At 45.5% G+C, this 15,722-nt stretch overlaps 1 protein-coding gene and 1 non-coding gene across 7 annotated transcripts in view; both read right to left on the bottom strand.

Moving 5' to 3' along the window:
- Positions 1–15,722, bottom strand: part of TTLL12 (Tubulin tyrosine ligase-like 12) — a 386,517-nt gene extending 370,795 nt beyond the window's left edge. For 2 of the 6 annotated variants that reach the window (XM_075677908.1, XM_075677909.1), the window contains exons 1-3: positions 15,269–15,717; positions 15,109–15,144; positions 8,797–8,972 (exon numbers count right to left, since the gene is read on the bottom strand). In XM_075677908.1, the coding sequence (XP_075534023.1) occupies positions 8,797–8,972; positions 15,109–15,144; positions 15,269–15,391 (335 nt within the window). In that variant the 5' untranslated portion in view covers positions 15,392–15,717. Of the gene's footprint in view, positions 1–8,796; positions 8,973–15,108; positions 15,145–15,268 lie in introns of all 6 variants that reach the window. The other 4 variants (XM_075677907.1, XM_075677910.1, XM_075677905.1 and 1 more) reach the window with 4 other exon arrangements.
- TRNAL-CAA (transfer RNA leucine (anticodon CAA)) lies at positions 7,380–7,452 on the bottom strand. The gene has a single exon. It is a non-coding gene; the product is annotated as a tRNA-Leu (tRNA).

The raw sequence follows: 15,722 nt of genomic DNA, 5'->3' as shown, positions 1-15,722 counted from the left end.
TCGCATGGCAGATTCCTCGTTGGCATTACGTATTCTTCATGCATGCGTGCGGTAGCGCTACAGAAGTCGCGGGATGCCTTTTTCATTGCCGGGTGCTGTTCTCATCGGATGATTGCATTGATGAGGCTGACATAATGCACAGCTTCTGCCACTGTCGGGCCTGAATCGCCCGTACTGTTGTTGCTTTCCGTGTCGTCCTCATCACTGTCGCTAGTCGACACTTCAGCAACAACAGAGGCAACGATGGTGAAATGTCGAATGTCGTAGCCTACATCTCTTCGCAGTCACAGCAGCACTGCCGAGCAACTTCTTCGCGTTCCGAATGCCACACATAGCAGTCAACAGCAGATCCGTCTCGCGTGCCAGCGCCGACTTCGTGTCACGTTTGATAGCATGAACAATGTTTAATTTTTTTTTTATATGCTGAGCACCCGGCGCCTTTTTTATCCGAGCTTCGGCATGAAATGAGTCCTCGCTTGCATGAGGCTACAATGCTCTTTGGCACGGCGCCGAAATTATGTTGATGTGGCTTCATGCGCAAACACACAAGGCGCTTGGAGGCCGTTGCTATGATCTCTGAAGCTTGTTGTTCTGCCAGGCCGCCCAATGGAGACAACGCACAGCTGTGTTTGCGTGACGAAAAGTGGAAACACTATGTGTTAACCAACATGTACACAATAAACTGGTACCGTTTATGTGGATACAAAACACATTATGTTCAATGGCCACTGAGTCGGGGATTTGACTTTACTACTTTTAAAACGAAACTACTGTTTAAGCGGGTATGGTTTAATGAGGTTTTACTGTATGTAGTATTAATGCTGTAACGTCAGTGTGCAAATTACATGAGCATGACCTCACGACATCAGCACTATCATTACTCAACGTTCCTCAACATACCACTAATTTGAAATTTATACTCTTGCAGATGTCCCGTAAACAATGTAACAATTGCCAGAAAGATGCAATGAAGTCATGATATTTTTCCTATAATGATTTGACAGACAACATTTACTTAATTGTTGTATCTGTTTTGCACAAGACTTATGGAGTTGCCAACTTCACACCTTGACGTACCAATTCCTGGCAAAATATTTTTTAAAAGGTCCCTGAAATGGTTTTTGTTGTATACCTAGACACAGAAGTGTGTCTTAAGCAATACCCTCTCACTAGAATTTCATGTCAGTGTGCTGTAATAACACAGGTACAAATGGTCAAACATTACCCTCTCCTTATGCCACAGTGTTCCCCTTCAACTTTTACACCAGGCGGCCATCGCTATGCGCCGGCTCCATCATGCGGTGATGCAAGTGTTGTCTACTCCCAGTTGATGTGAACCAAGTGTGTTCCCATGTATCTTTCCTATGCAGTTTCTCTTGTTAAGACTGGACTATGGGGCGAAATTTCAAGATGAACTTCGTAAAACGGATATAGACACGGCAGTACTACGCGGAATGTTCGCTGGCTCACGCTATATGAAGCAAAAAGAGACGGATGATGTCGCGGGCGTTCGCCGCATTGCTGTGAGCATATATACAATGTAGAAATTGCACAGTACTGTAGCTGTAACTGCTATTATTTCAATTTGTAGTCGCCTGCTAACATGTACATATCTAATAATGCATATGTTTATGATTGCTCGCAAGATTTCTTTGCAGCCGTCAGCAGAAACAAAGGATAAGTGCTGCTGCTAACTTGTGAATGTGGTGAAATCGGCTATTTGTAATGTTTCCTCTACTCTAGAATACCCCCCCTCCCTCCTCCGCCAAAAAAAAATCTTAACGAAAATAGATGGACATTGGCAATTGAACCCACACCTTCTGCATGGAAGGCCATAGATGGTACACCACTACACTAAAGTTTAGCTCAAGACTTCATTTTAAAAAGCGCCAAAAAACACAAGGTCAAAGACGAGCACAGGGCCAGCGCTCTCCTGTGCTCTCAAAACTGCGGGTGATCGCTGTGTCAGCCAAGGGGGTTGGTGTGGGCATTAATGTGCATCGCTCGTGCTTTCTAGCACAGGACAGCACCAGTCCTGTGCTCTTCCTTGTCTGTGTTATCATAAAAGGCCAACAAACACTGACACCAAGGACCAAAACAATGAACCACTGTAATTCACAGTCTCGATAGCACTATCGACAAATCAGGGCAAACACATCATATATTTGGACTTCAGGGAAGCATTTGATCTTGTATCGCACGCAAAGCTAATAGAAAATCTTGAACATCTCAACATTCCTTCAATTGGATTTGCGCTTATTTTTCTAACCGTACACAATTCGTAGTAGTTGATAATTGTTCTTTCAGCATCCTTCCTGTCACTTCTGGTGTACCCCAGGGTAGTGTTCTTGAACCATTGTTATTTAACATACATATTAATGACATTGTAGACGCTGTTACTCAACCCATAAAAATAAAACTATTTGCTGAAGACTGTCTCCTCTTCAATGAGATCACCTGCCAACAAGATAAAGTTATTCTAAACTCTAACCTTCAAGACATACTAGCTTGGTGTGTGCGCTGAGATATGCAGCTTAACATTGATAAAATAGTATTTATGAAGATCCCTAGAAGAATTAATAAATTGCCGTTTACCTATAGCCTAGCATCCAAACCTCTTACGGAGGTGAATGAATATAAGTACCTCGGTGTTACAATAGCCAGTAAGCTTAGTTGGAACTTGCACATCTCTCATCTTTGCGACTCAGCCTTCAAGAAGCTTTGCTACCTCAGGCATAAATTAAAACATGCTCCTTCTGAAACCCGACTTATCACCTACACCTCCATTGTCCATCCTAAACTCGAGTATGCAGCTATTGTATGGGATCCCTATACTAAAACTAACATCGATGTGCTAGAAATGATACAACGTAAATCCAGAAACCTTACATAATACCCCTTACTGCCTGCCGAACAAGACATCGCCAGGCTGCCTCATTAACGCCTTATAATGGTAGAACTAATGTCTTTATGTCTTCCTTTTCCCCTCGAACAGTAACAGATTGGAACAGCCTACCTTATAACAAACTTCTCAGCACTGACTCAATAGCGTCTATTACTATCTAATTTAGTGCTTGATGTTACAAAATCTCGTTTCAATTTGCATCATTGTGCAATATTTATTGATTTACGCGCTGCAATAACTTTGAATTATGCACTCCTCTTTCTTTCTATTACATTTCCAGTGATTTGGTATTGTGCTTGTGAAACAATGTTTCAATTAGTATCTGCCACTCTCTATGCATTATTTACAGGCTTTACTCATATGCATTTGTAGTTTGTATTACATTTCTTCCGGAGCTTCTTTTTTTACTCCTTCATCAATCTATTGTGTTTTCTTTTTTTTTTTTGTATCTACCTTTCCCCTCCTGCCTGGGCCTTCAAAGGCCTGCAGTATTCCTGAATAAATAAAAAAAATAAAACGTAGGGGAAATTACTTGTGCTTAATAAATGAAATAAAGAAACAACAAATTAATGTAAATGAAAGTGGATGAAAAAACAACTTGCCGCAGGTGGGGACGAAACCCACAACCTTCATATTTCACGTGCGATGCTCTACCCATTGAGCTACCACGACGCCGTTTCCCCATCCACTTTCTTGGGTATCTATGTTTCCTAGTAGACCCCTGGGTGCGTTAGCCTGCGCCACCACTCACACACCTTGGTGGCGGACGTGGCGGGTTGTAAAAGAAAAGAAAATGAACACCGGTTTCTGCCGCTCCTTCTATTATCTCTTTCAGAGACACGATAGCCTACAACCACCAGTGAAACAAGTAATAGAGGGCTGCTGTGCACGCCATTGACATGCCAGCTGACACACGGGCGTTGAACGTGATTGACAGATGGCCAGGTCCCTGGCCTTGTGCACAGCACTCCTTTATTCTCAATTCAACAAGCTAACACACCTTCGCTTGGTGCTGCACACGCCTGTCTTACGCCCTCTCCCCTTTAGAAGAACCCCACATGTATACCGTATTTACACGATTGTAAGTCGGCCTATTTTTTCGCATTTCAAACATGAAGTGGGGGGGGGGGGGTGGACTTACAATCGAAACCCAAACATAGCATCGCCAAAAAAGCGAGACCAACAGGAGCTACAACATGGTTATACTTTTATGCTTGCTGTATGGCCCTACTCATAGCTTTTCGCTATCCCGCGTGTTTGTTCATTTTCGGAAGGGTTTTTCAACATTTTTTAGAGTTTTACAGTGCACACAACACTCATGGGGAGATATCGATAGTTGATGGAAACACCGCTGTGCTATTCGCGGCGGCACCCTCAGAACAGCGGCGCTTGTGGGGAGTATTGGTAGCTCACAGAAGAGCAGACACCGCTGACAGGTTTTTCTCTATAGTTTGTCCAAAGGCGTTGGTTTGGAGCACTCGACTTGACTGCCAGCTACATGCTACTTCCATGCTTCCTCAGTCGTCATGAATGCTCCAGGCCCACTAATCATTCGGCACCCATTCACAACAGTGTTCAAGAGGGCTGCCTTCCTTTACGCCGAAGAAACAAATCACTGCACAGGGGGGCCGCAAGTTCGATGTTTCTGAACAAGTGGTGCGAGAGTGGCAACTGCAGCGAAGCGAAATTTTCACCTGTGACGGCAAGTGAGGAATTTCCCACATGCCGAAGTTTGGACACTTTCAGGAGCTGTAGGCCAAGCTTGCAGCACACGTAGCCGAAATGCGTGATTGGTCCCTGGCAGTGTAGTGCGACATGGTCATGAAAGAAGCCCGGATCTTTGCCTTTTAAGGACCTGCTCCGGCGCAAGTACAAGTGGCTGGCAGCAGAAGACGACCACGAACTTACGCCAACCGGCCCTGCGTGTGGTTGGGTGCATTCGGCGTGGGCTGCTGTTCCACAATATGTCGTGGTGCACTCGCTGTGGGACCGTAGCAGGGATGACGATGGCAGCACTAGTGAAGACGAGTAGTCCAGTGACCATGTCATCATCCTCATCAGCCTGGTTACGCCCACTGCAGGGCAAAGGCCTCTCCCATACTTCTCCAACTACCCCGGTCATGTACTAATTATGGCCATGTCGTCCCTGCAAACTTCTTAATCTCATCCGCCCATCTAACTTCCTGCCACCCCCTGCTACGCTTCCCTTCCCTTGGAATCCAGTCCGTAACCCTTAATGACCATCGGTTATCTTCCCCCCTCATTACATGTCCTGCCCATGCCCCATTTCTTTTTCTTGATTTCAACTAATAATAATAATAATATTTGGGGTTTTATGTGCCAAAACCACTTTCTGATTATGAGGCACGCCGTAGTGGAGGACTCCGGAAATTTTGACCACCTGGGGTTCTTTAACGTGCACTTAAATCTAAGCACACGGGTGTTTTCGCATTTCACCCCCATCGAAATGCGGCCGCCGTGGCCGGGATTTGATTTCAACTAAGATGTCATTAACTCGCGTTTGTTCCCTCACCCAATCTGCTCTTTTCTTATCCCTTAACGCTACAGCCATTATTCTTCTTTCCATAGCTCGTTGCGTCATCCTCAATTTAAGTAGAACCCTTGTCCTAAGCCTCCAGGTTTCTACCCCGTACTTGAGTACTGGTAAGACACAGCTGGTTATACATTTTTCTCTTGAGGGATAATGGCAACCTGCTGTTCATGATCTGAGAATAGCTGCCAAACGCACCCCAGCCCATTCTTATTCTGATTACAGTCAACAACCGATTTTTCGGACCCTCTAGGGAACGTAAAAATGTCCGAAAATTCAGGCAGTCCGAAAAAATGAATGCATGCAAAAAAACGCACTTGTTTTTCTTTTTTTCTCGGATCTAGAGGTAAAGGGCGAAGTACCAGGCTTCCGAAACCCTGCCAAAGCATCAGTGAAGTGGCTATAAAAAGAGTTGTTCAAAAACTCTGTATACAGCCGGCTGCCGGTTTATTATGGTCATGTGCATCGTCGGGCAGCCGGTGTTATTGCTGCAGTGGCTTGAAGAACTTATTGATTGTTGTTTGGGCGGCGTTCCGGTTGCATGCAATCATATTCACCTCGATCTGAGCAAGGGTCATGTCAGCACTGTACACCAATGAAAAAGCCAACAGTGCTCGCGTCAACTCGGCGCTTGTAGGCGGCGCAGGCATTGGCTCCTCATTTTCAACATCGGAGTCTTCTGAATCCCCCACAACCTGACGGACTATTTCCTCGTCAGTCAGTTCTGCGCCGGTACTAAACGACGGTACCGCACTTCGATGCCATCGGCGAGGACGACAAAGACGGAGTGGGGGCCATCGAAGGCAAGCAAAATCCTCAAGTTGGGAACAGTGGAGTTCGCATACGAGCGTCGAAGCACCTAAGCTTAGCATCGCAGTGAACACTTGACACAACAACATAACCACACACCACGCTAGCCAAAACGTGGCCTGCGCAAACAAACGAGATGGCGCCACTCCGGAAACTCCGCCGGAGGCGGAAGTGCAGCGATGAACGTAGCCAGCATGGCCAGACCAAATCGGTGTGTGACGGCTAGATTCGGCTAGCTGTGGTTCAAAGCGGTGATATGCTTTGGCTGCGAGTCAATTTCTTTCGCAAGGGCGCTGCGCGATGAGCCAAAGGACCTTCTGTCGCGTCAAAAAGTCCGGAAAATTGGACAGCGGGGGGTTCGAGCGTCTGAAACTTCAGATGTCCTTATACATTGATTCTATGGGGCTCATGGCAGTGCCGCGAAGACGTCCGAAACATCAGGCATGTCCGAAAATTTGGGCGTCCAAAAATTTGGGCGTCCAAAAATTCAGTCGTTGACTGTATTTGAGTCTCATGATCCGGATCCGCAGTCACTACCTGCCCTATGTAGATGTATTCTCTTATCACTTCCAGTGCCTCGTTACCTATAGCAAACTGCTGTAAACTGACCATGTCAGCTACTAATAAATTTTCATTATCGAATGCGCCCTTGGGTATGCTCTTTTCTTTTTTCCTGTCACACGATATGGGGGGGTCGACTTACAATCGTGTAAATACGGTATACTGTGGCGAGGAGAGCATATGTCGCCTTGAAGAAGACAAGTGCACTTGTCGAAACGTTGGCTCCTACTTTCACCTTGTTCTCGTTTTGCTCCATCGTGTTGAATTTCCATCTCCCGCCTTCCCTATGTTCTCCCTTATGCATAGATATGCCATTAAAGATACGCTTAAGGTGGTAGGCCATACAAGAAAAAAAATTCTTTATATCAGGAGCCAGGATTCAAAACACCATTTCTTCCTGAAAAAGCCTGTCTTATTTAGCTTATTTAATCATATCATAAGAAGCCAACAAACACTGACACCAAGGACAACATAGGGGAAATTACTTGTCCTTAATAAATGAAATAAAGAAACGATAAGTTAATGGAAAGTAAAGTGGATGAAAAAACAACTTACCGCAGGTGGGAACCGAACCCACAACCTTCGCATTTTGTGTGCAGTGCTCTACCAATTGAGCTACTGCGGCGCTGTTTCCCAATCCACTTTCTTGGGTATTTATGTGTCCTAGTAGAACCCTGGGAGTGTTAGCCAGCGCCACCACTCACATACCTTGGCGGTGTATGTGGAACGTCCTTTTTGCCGCAGGCGTCACGAGAATGTGATCTTTTTGGGTGAAGGCAACTGGTCAGTAAACCCACACATGCTACCTGAAGGCATCAATGTTGCCGGATTCAAGACCCTCGTTATGTAATAAACGAGAAGAGAGGGGGTTAACCGAGGTCCCGAAACGAGAAAATGGCATAGTTTCGTTACTTGCACACATGACTGCAGAACCGTGGGAACAAGCAGACGAAGCGGAAGTACATCTCTCTTGCTTCGGTATGAAATAAAACAAAAACACACAGACATTTTGTTTCTATGTTTGATTATTTTTCTAAACTTCAATTCGTCGATTCAAGCAACAGATGATGCGTTGAATAATTATCTAAGTCACGTGTCGCTACGAGCGATGTCACACTGCGGACACGAGCACGTAGGCACAGGGACACGAGGACGTCACTGCCCGGCTTGAAGTGCGGTCGCCGTGAGGGAAAGGCAAACGCCATTCAGATTGAAATTTCAGACCATTCTGTGGCGTGTAGCGATGTAATTCTTTGCAAACCAGATTGTTAGCTTGCATTGTATGCTCTGTGCATGTCAGCTCAAAATGACCAGGCCTGGTGAGGGGCCTTTTAAAAGAGAAGCCTCCCGTTTTCAACACTTTTCCCTTGTATGTAATCACAATTTGACACGTCAAGTTTGCCATAAGTTATATGAAAAATCTTGAATGACAAGTTAGAAGTGGACACCAACCCCACAAGTTTACAAAAGAGAAAGATATTTCAGATCCCACAGGGAAGCCAGAAGATATTTCCCTTTTATAAATGTTCATGGTCGGTGCCCCCTTTAAACTGTTGTCATGTCCTGACTAGACAGGTTTCCGTCCGATTCTTGATTTCACATGCCTTATTAGTTATTGCACACTGAAACAATAAAGCATGTTTTTATGTTTCAGTGTGCAATAACTAATAAGGCATGTGACAGCAGGTTTCATGGGGCCACAGGCTCGCTGCTGTTATTGCAGGTGTGAAACCGTCAAACATTCCACAATTATTTCCAATAATTTATTATTTCTACATTTGTTACACATAGGTTTGAACGCACTTGAATTAGGTAATTGGAGTTGGCTCTAAACTAACGCTTGCTCTTAAAAGACACTGCATTGAAGTTTAATGCCTGCATTTATACTTTATTCTTCCTATGTTGTAATTTCGTGGTGGTGTGAGCTTATGGGGAGATAGCGAAATCTCAGTACCATGATAACACTCACTGTTCTGAATCCTGACAATGGACTCCTTCCTCCCGTATGACGATCACACTGCTGGAGTAGTTCTTCGCCTCGTCTTTCTTGTCACCCTGCTCAGCAATGTCCATGACCTCATCTGGACCTGCTGAGTCGTCGCAGCTTTTGGCATCACCACCATCGTCATCACTGCATTCCTCCACCTGACCAGGAGAGGTACAACAGGGGCCAAACAACATGGTGGTACCCAGCCCACCTCCAAATAATACACCTCCAGCAGAGCACTACATACTAGTATGAAGCATTGTTGTTTGGTAGTACAGTCAAAACCTGTGGTAACAAAATCCCGCAACAACGAAATAACAAAATATATTTGTATCCCCAGTGAACACCCATAGGATTCAATGCATTTCGTGCCTCTCAGCAATGAAATGTCGCTGTACTACAGTCCCGCATCAACAAAATTTGCCGGAATATAACCCTGCATATTACCTACTCGCACAAGGTTAGCGTGTTCCACAATGTGCTCAAATATGATTGTTTTGCACTAAAATTGCGTAAAATACCACCACATTGTATATGCATGGGCATCGCCATTTTTGCTTATAGTAACCAAGTGCCGGAAACACATCATGACCTCCACCTTGTTAACTACACACTTTAAACGTCAACTCTACTTTTCTTTTAATTAATTCTCATACGCACTACTGTGTTCTTGTTTGGCGAGTTACATCCCAGACTAATCTAAACAACCTTCAAAAGGAGCTCTTTGTTTTATTCTTTATCATATTGCCCCCTGCAGTAGTGGGGACAGTGCAAAAGCAGAGGCAGGAAGGACAAGAAAGAAGTGCACGCGCTACTCCTGCCTGCTCTTTCCTCTTGCTAACACTGTGCGCACACCGAATGAACACTGCCGTGCGACCTTTGCAGAAGCCCTGAAACTCCCTGCTTTGTCACCCCCACTGTTTGTTCACGCCGCTCATCTGGTTGCACTTTCACCAGCCCAACCGGGACAGTACATCGCAGAATGCACACCTCTAGCGTTTCTGCCTGCCACTCCTCCTGTTTTGCTTCAGCCAGAGCAGCCAGTGCATTATGCCGATGATCGAGGCATGACCCCTCAGAAGTCGTATGTTTGGCGCACACCGGACCACCGTCCTCTATGCTTCCACTCCAGTGAGGCAGATCGTTCATACCACCAATGCCCATGCTGATGCCTCGGGTAGCTAGGCTTTTCTGCCTACTCGCCGCCACCCCGACCTGGCTAACGACCCCAGGATATTAAACATTATCTGGCTCAGCAGCGCAGGCCACCGCCTACCGGACAACAGTCATGCTAGCCATCGCCAAGGCGATTTTCACCACCGCCCTGGCGATATTCAAGTGCATGATTGCCAAGTCCCCACTGGGAAAACTAACTACAGCGACCTTTGGGGGCAAGGCTGCTGGCAGTCGACGTGCTGAAGATTTCCGATGGACACGAACAAGGACAGGCACCGCAGCTGCAGCAGCGTCAACTGCAGCTGAACAGATGTAATGCAGTGATTTGGGCTTGTTGGTAAGACATCATGAGGCTTATAGAGCGCGAAAAAAACAAGGACAAAAGCAAGACGTGACACACACAGGCGCTAACTTGCAACACTTTTTATTTCGAGCAAGGGACCCATACACATATACAACTTTTTCGCATACATCATCATACATGCGCTGTTTGCAAAAATTTCTTACACACCATTGCGCAGGTAAGCTAACTCTTTGCGTGAAACGGCAACTGATGGTTTTGACACACAGTTATCCCCAAGCCTATCAATAATTTCTGCTTCTATAATTTCGCAAGTTAACCTTCCTCAGGCTCTTCCCACAATGGAGCAGTCTCTGTATGATGCAGGCATTGCAAGTGCGCTGTTGCCAGGGTGGATGATGATGACCACTCGACGTGTGCTCCAGCATACAGAGACTGCTCCATTGTGGGAAGAGCCTGAGGAAGGTTAACTCGTGAAATTATAGAAGCAGAAATGATTGATAGGCTTGGGGATAACTATGTGTCAAAACCATCAATTGTCCTTTCCCGCAGAGTTAGCTTATCTGCGCAATGGTGTGTAAGAAATTTTGGCAAACAGCGCATGTATGATGATGTACGCGAGAAAGTTGTATATATGTATGGGTCCCTTGCTCGAAATAAAGACTGTTGCAAGTTAGCACCTGTGTGTGTCACGTCTTCCTTTCGTCCTTGTATTTTTCACGTGCTATAAGCCTCACGGAGCTGAACAGAATAACCGGCTTTCACTTGACATACCAGTGGTGATCGACGGTTACACGGTTAGCCTTTTAGTGGATACCGGTACGGACTTTTCTATCTTAAGTGGGAAGATGGTGATGTTACTGAAGAAAGTAATTACTCCTTCGCATGGCTCGCAGATTCAGACGGCTGGTGGTCATGTCGTTACTCCGCTGGGAACCTGCACGACTAAAGTTTGGATTAGAGGATCGACATTCATGGCCAGCTGTCTTGTCCTACGGGAATGCTCCCGTGACGTCATTCTCGGGGTTGACTCTCTGCAAGAATACAGCGGTGTTATTGACCCATGAGGAGGCAGAGTGGCCTTCTCAGCCAACCAAACAATCAACGGGTATGACGACAACCGACATGACAACGCCCTTCGTGTTTCCATCGAAAGCGTTATGCTTCCTCCACGAGCTAGTGTCAGCATCAAAGTTATGTGTGGTGGAATGCGTGACGACGAAGTGATCACAGAAAGTAACTTATCACATCTACCGACGCAAGGTATTTGTGCGGCTAGGAGTGTGCTACAGCTTATTGATGCCTGTTCTCTGTTGCTTGTCACTAACTTCAGTAACGAGCATTGACACCCTTTCTGCAGTACTTCGATTGCATTTGCAGACGAAATAGAGAACACGGCTGAATGTTTTGCCTCTGAAGCAGTGGGGATGGTTGACAAATCACTGGGTAACATCGAAATTAATTCAGGGCTATCGCAAGACAACCAGGCCGCACTGTGCAAGCTTTTGCTTGAATTCAGAGCATGTTACACAAGTTTGTCTAAGGTACGCCAGGCTTCAATCGCAAAGCGCAGGATCATCACATGCGACAACGCACACCTGATACGCCAGCAGCCCTACCGCGTGTCGGCGAAAGAATGCAAAGCGATTCGTACATAAGTAAAAGAGATGCTTGAAGACGGCGTTATCGAACCTTCCAAGAGCTCATGGTCATCTCCGGTCATTCTTGTAAAAAAGAAAGACAGAACGCTATGCTTCTCCATCGACTACTGGAAGCAAAAATTGGAAAATTCAGCGACAACGGTAACCACCGAGCCCAACCTGGCTAAGCCACGCATGGCTACACGTGGCAGGGTCGAACCCTCATGTGCTGAGCTATGTGGTGTCGCAACACTCCAAACACCTGCTGACGCAGACGCCCCTGTGGGGTAACAATTTCCGGGCCAGGGGCACACTTGTGTTTCAGAGAATGAATGATGTTAGGTATGTCATTTTCAGTGCATGATAATGTGCAGCACATTCCTGTCATATATATATAATCAGATCTAAGGAAAAGTTGGCTAGATAAGTGCCCGCAGCTGCCTAATGATACCCATACATCATTTGCATGGGATGTCACCTCCGTTGTCTGCTCTAGCAGACATTGTACATAAAAGCTAAACCCCATGACAGCAATTTTGTGTGCGACAATGATGCGTGACGGCTTCGAGTGATGAAACGGGCCGCCGCTTGAACAGATTGCTTGGTCTTGTTGCTCGATTGCTCGGTTCTGGAAATCCAGAATTCGTCGCTCATTGCATGGGATTGCTATGAGAGACTAGCTAATAGTGCAAAGCCGGAACTTGACGTACATCACTCAAGTACTACAGACTGTCACACGGAACGAGCAAACGATTGAATTTTTATGTGTGCAAGGATAAGAACTTACTCCAAGACCTTCAGAAATACATTATTCTGCTTTTTACAGTAAAACACATCAACTTAAATTAATAAAGCCAGTTTTGACACGTATTTGCTGCCCTCCTACCAGTAACATCGGGGAAACGTCGCTTGTCTTTGTTTGCATGGATTATGACTTGTAGGCGACGAGCAATCGCGAGAGCCATCTCCATCGCATCAGTTGTCGCATGTAAGATCGCTTGATGGGGTTTATACTTAATTGCTAGGTACCAGGCTTGTATTGCTACATGTTTTCTTCACGCTACGACACATACATGCAACACATTTGCAGTCTAAGTAGCTGCGCAATGGCATAAGTTAGAAATACTAAATTTTGTTCTTCATGCATGGACAGGCTTGTGGAGCTAATGTGGGCTCACTAAACAAAAAGGCGAAATGTGCGATCGTGTGGACCCATGCAAACTAATTGTTGGTGCAGCTGCAACTTCAGACCCAGAGGTGCTGCCAGCCACAATGTATGTGGATATGATTATAATTACTAAGTGTTGTCTGTAATTGCTGGTGTAATTAACAGGTGCTGTCTGCAAATTGTTGTACGTTCACAATTACTTCTGGTCAGAAATGGAACACTGAAGCAGCTGCAATCAGGTCTCACCACATTCTCAGCACGATGAGTAAATCAAACCATTTTTGTTCCTTTGCAAGCGATAGTGAAATCTTATTTGCTTCATTATTCAAGCTTCTCTGTTCCCCCATGGATTCCTTGTAGCGCAGGTTCAACCACGCGTGCAAACTTTTTTTTTGTCTGCAAGTGTGCATCTGTGGGAAACATAAGTTTTAAATCATGTGTTTGCTGCTTTCCATCAGGGCGAATATTTTGTGTTGTGAAGCACAAGCAGCCCCACAACATTTAGGCGTGCAGTGAATATTCCATGTGTATACCATGTGTACCGTGTGTAACAGCATGACTGCCGTTACTGGGCATAAACCAGTTAGGTCCATATTAGCTTTGGTTTAATATCTCAATGTGTTCAGCAGAGCAGGAAAATGGGCAAATTAGTTTACATTCCTGGTTGGGGGTAATGCAAGAACTAAAACGAGATAACAAGGCACTTGCACCGTGTTTGTCGCCTTTCGTTCTTTGTCTTCATGCCTTCCACTGCCACCAACTATGAGTCCATTTCTTATATATGGAAAGAATTAATACATTTTCCAGAAATGATTCCAATTTATCCAAAATAGCCACAGGCACTTTTTTCCAACAGCATTGCATGATTGTACTCCCGTTATCACTTTTGGTAAACACTGATTACCTGTATATGTCTGGTTCTGCATAGTTTGGCTTCTTGACAATGTTACTTCTTCAGCAGCAGTAAAAATTGTGCGGATCAGCATGTTGTGAGCAGGAACATGGATCAAACAAGCGCGAGTAGCTATGTACAACCAGTTACCAGGCACTGGCTGACATGCTCACAGAATGGACTGGAAGTAACATGTGTCAAAACTATGTATAATGAACTTCAGGCGTGGTGAGTCCATGCCCCCTGATGCTGCTAAAGTCAACGGTGACACAAACACACTAGCACTACAAGCATGGCTGACAGCTGCAGCTGTGTGGCTCAGAAATTATTTTGCATTGTGAATACAGTTATGCAAGTCACACTGTCTGGCCATGCAACAGAAAGTATTAGACCCTGGCTCACATGCAGATGTTAACAGATCGCAATCAGTGCGAAGTGTAACCAGCAGTGCTTGTGGTGTACATGTGTATTAATATCTTCAGATCATTGAATGTATTATAACTATGAACTAACTGAAACATCAGTACTACTGAAACCAGTGCCGTCTTCAGCAGCATCTAAATACTAAGAGATGCAATAATCTTTCGCTCTGGTCGCAGTCACTTCGTGACATCAACAAACTGGGCGTCGCGAGAATGACCTCATGCACTCGCAAAAGCAGGTACCAGCCACCTGACATTGCGCTGTGTTCAGTATGGTTGTGAACTACTTTCTTATGATTTCGCCACTGTGGTGAATACACGGACATGAGCGTGCACGACTGATCTTTTGTGCCGTTCCACAGTATACACGACGCGCCCGTGCACCTGCATTTCTCGTTAACTTGAATCCTTGCAAAAAAAAAAAAAAAAAAAAAGATCATGCCTGTCTTAATGATTTCATACCACAGTTATTTTAGCGCACGATGCCTAGAAAGCGCTGTTTGTCACTTCGCATGGCGCTGTTTTCCTGCTGAAGAAACACAAGACGCATGATAAAACTGACAAAGCTCCGCGGAACTGCACTGCCACCGATGACACCTAAAACGTAAGATCGCGCGTACGAAAGGTCGCATAAAAATCCAGTCGCACACTCATAGCAGGAATTCTAAAAGCAAACGCACGATTAATTTACATACCTGCACAATCTGAAACGTCTCGCCAGCGTCGAAGACCTGCAAAACAGGAAAACACGCACACGCGTGGTGCGCAACATATCATAAACTGATCCGCGCAACCATCAAACAGCGCAGCGCGGGAAAAGAACAAGAAGACTTTAAAAAGCCACATTTGACTCACACTTTCTTGAAGCTTCCAGTGTAAGGTCGGCCAGAAATGCTGCGGTATTCCTGATGTCTCTAGCTGATTTCGATGGCCCAGCACAAACTTTTGAAACTCATCGACGCAGTTTCTCGACAGCATGGTCGCACAACGTGCTTCGCGAGGCGTGTGTCTGAGTCGTACATAAATCCCTCACGTGACCTGATCCTAGGTACCTAGGGACAGGATCATTTAGGGATTTTTGAGAAGGCGCATGGCGCCGAGTAACGCCGTGGCCCTTTCTGTGGTGGCATGTTCGTTTACGGTAGTTTGTTTGTTGTTTCTTTATTCTATGGTAGAGATGGGCAAAACGAGCGTACGTCTATTTGTCGTACAAAAATCCCTCACGTGACCTGATCCTAGGTGCCTAGGGACAGCATCGTTTAGGTATTTTTGAGAAGGCGCGATGCTGGCGCCGAGCGGCGCCGTGGCA

This window comes from Dermacentor variabilis, unplaced genomic scaffold (assembly GCF_050947875.1).
Source record: "Dermacentor variabilis isolate Ectoservices unplaced genomic scaffold, ASM5094787v1 scaffold_14, whole genome shotgun sequence".
NCBI classification, from domain to species: Eukaryota; Metazoa; Arthropoda; class Arachnida; order Ixodida; family Ixodidae; genus Dermacentor; species Dermacentor variabilis.
Note: the sequence above shows the minus strand (reverse complement) of the source record. Positions and strands in the feature narration are given on the sequence as shown.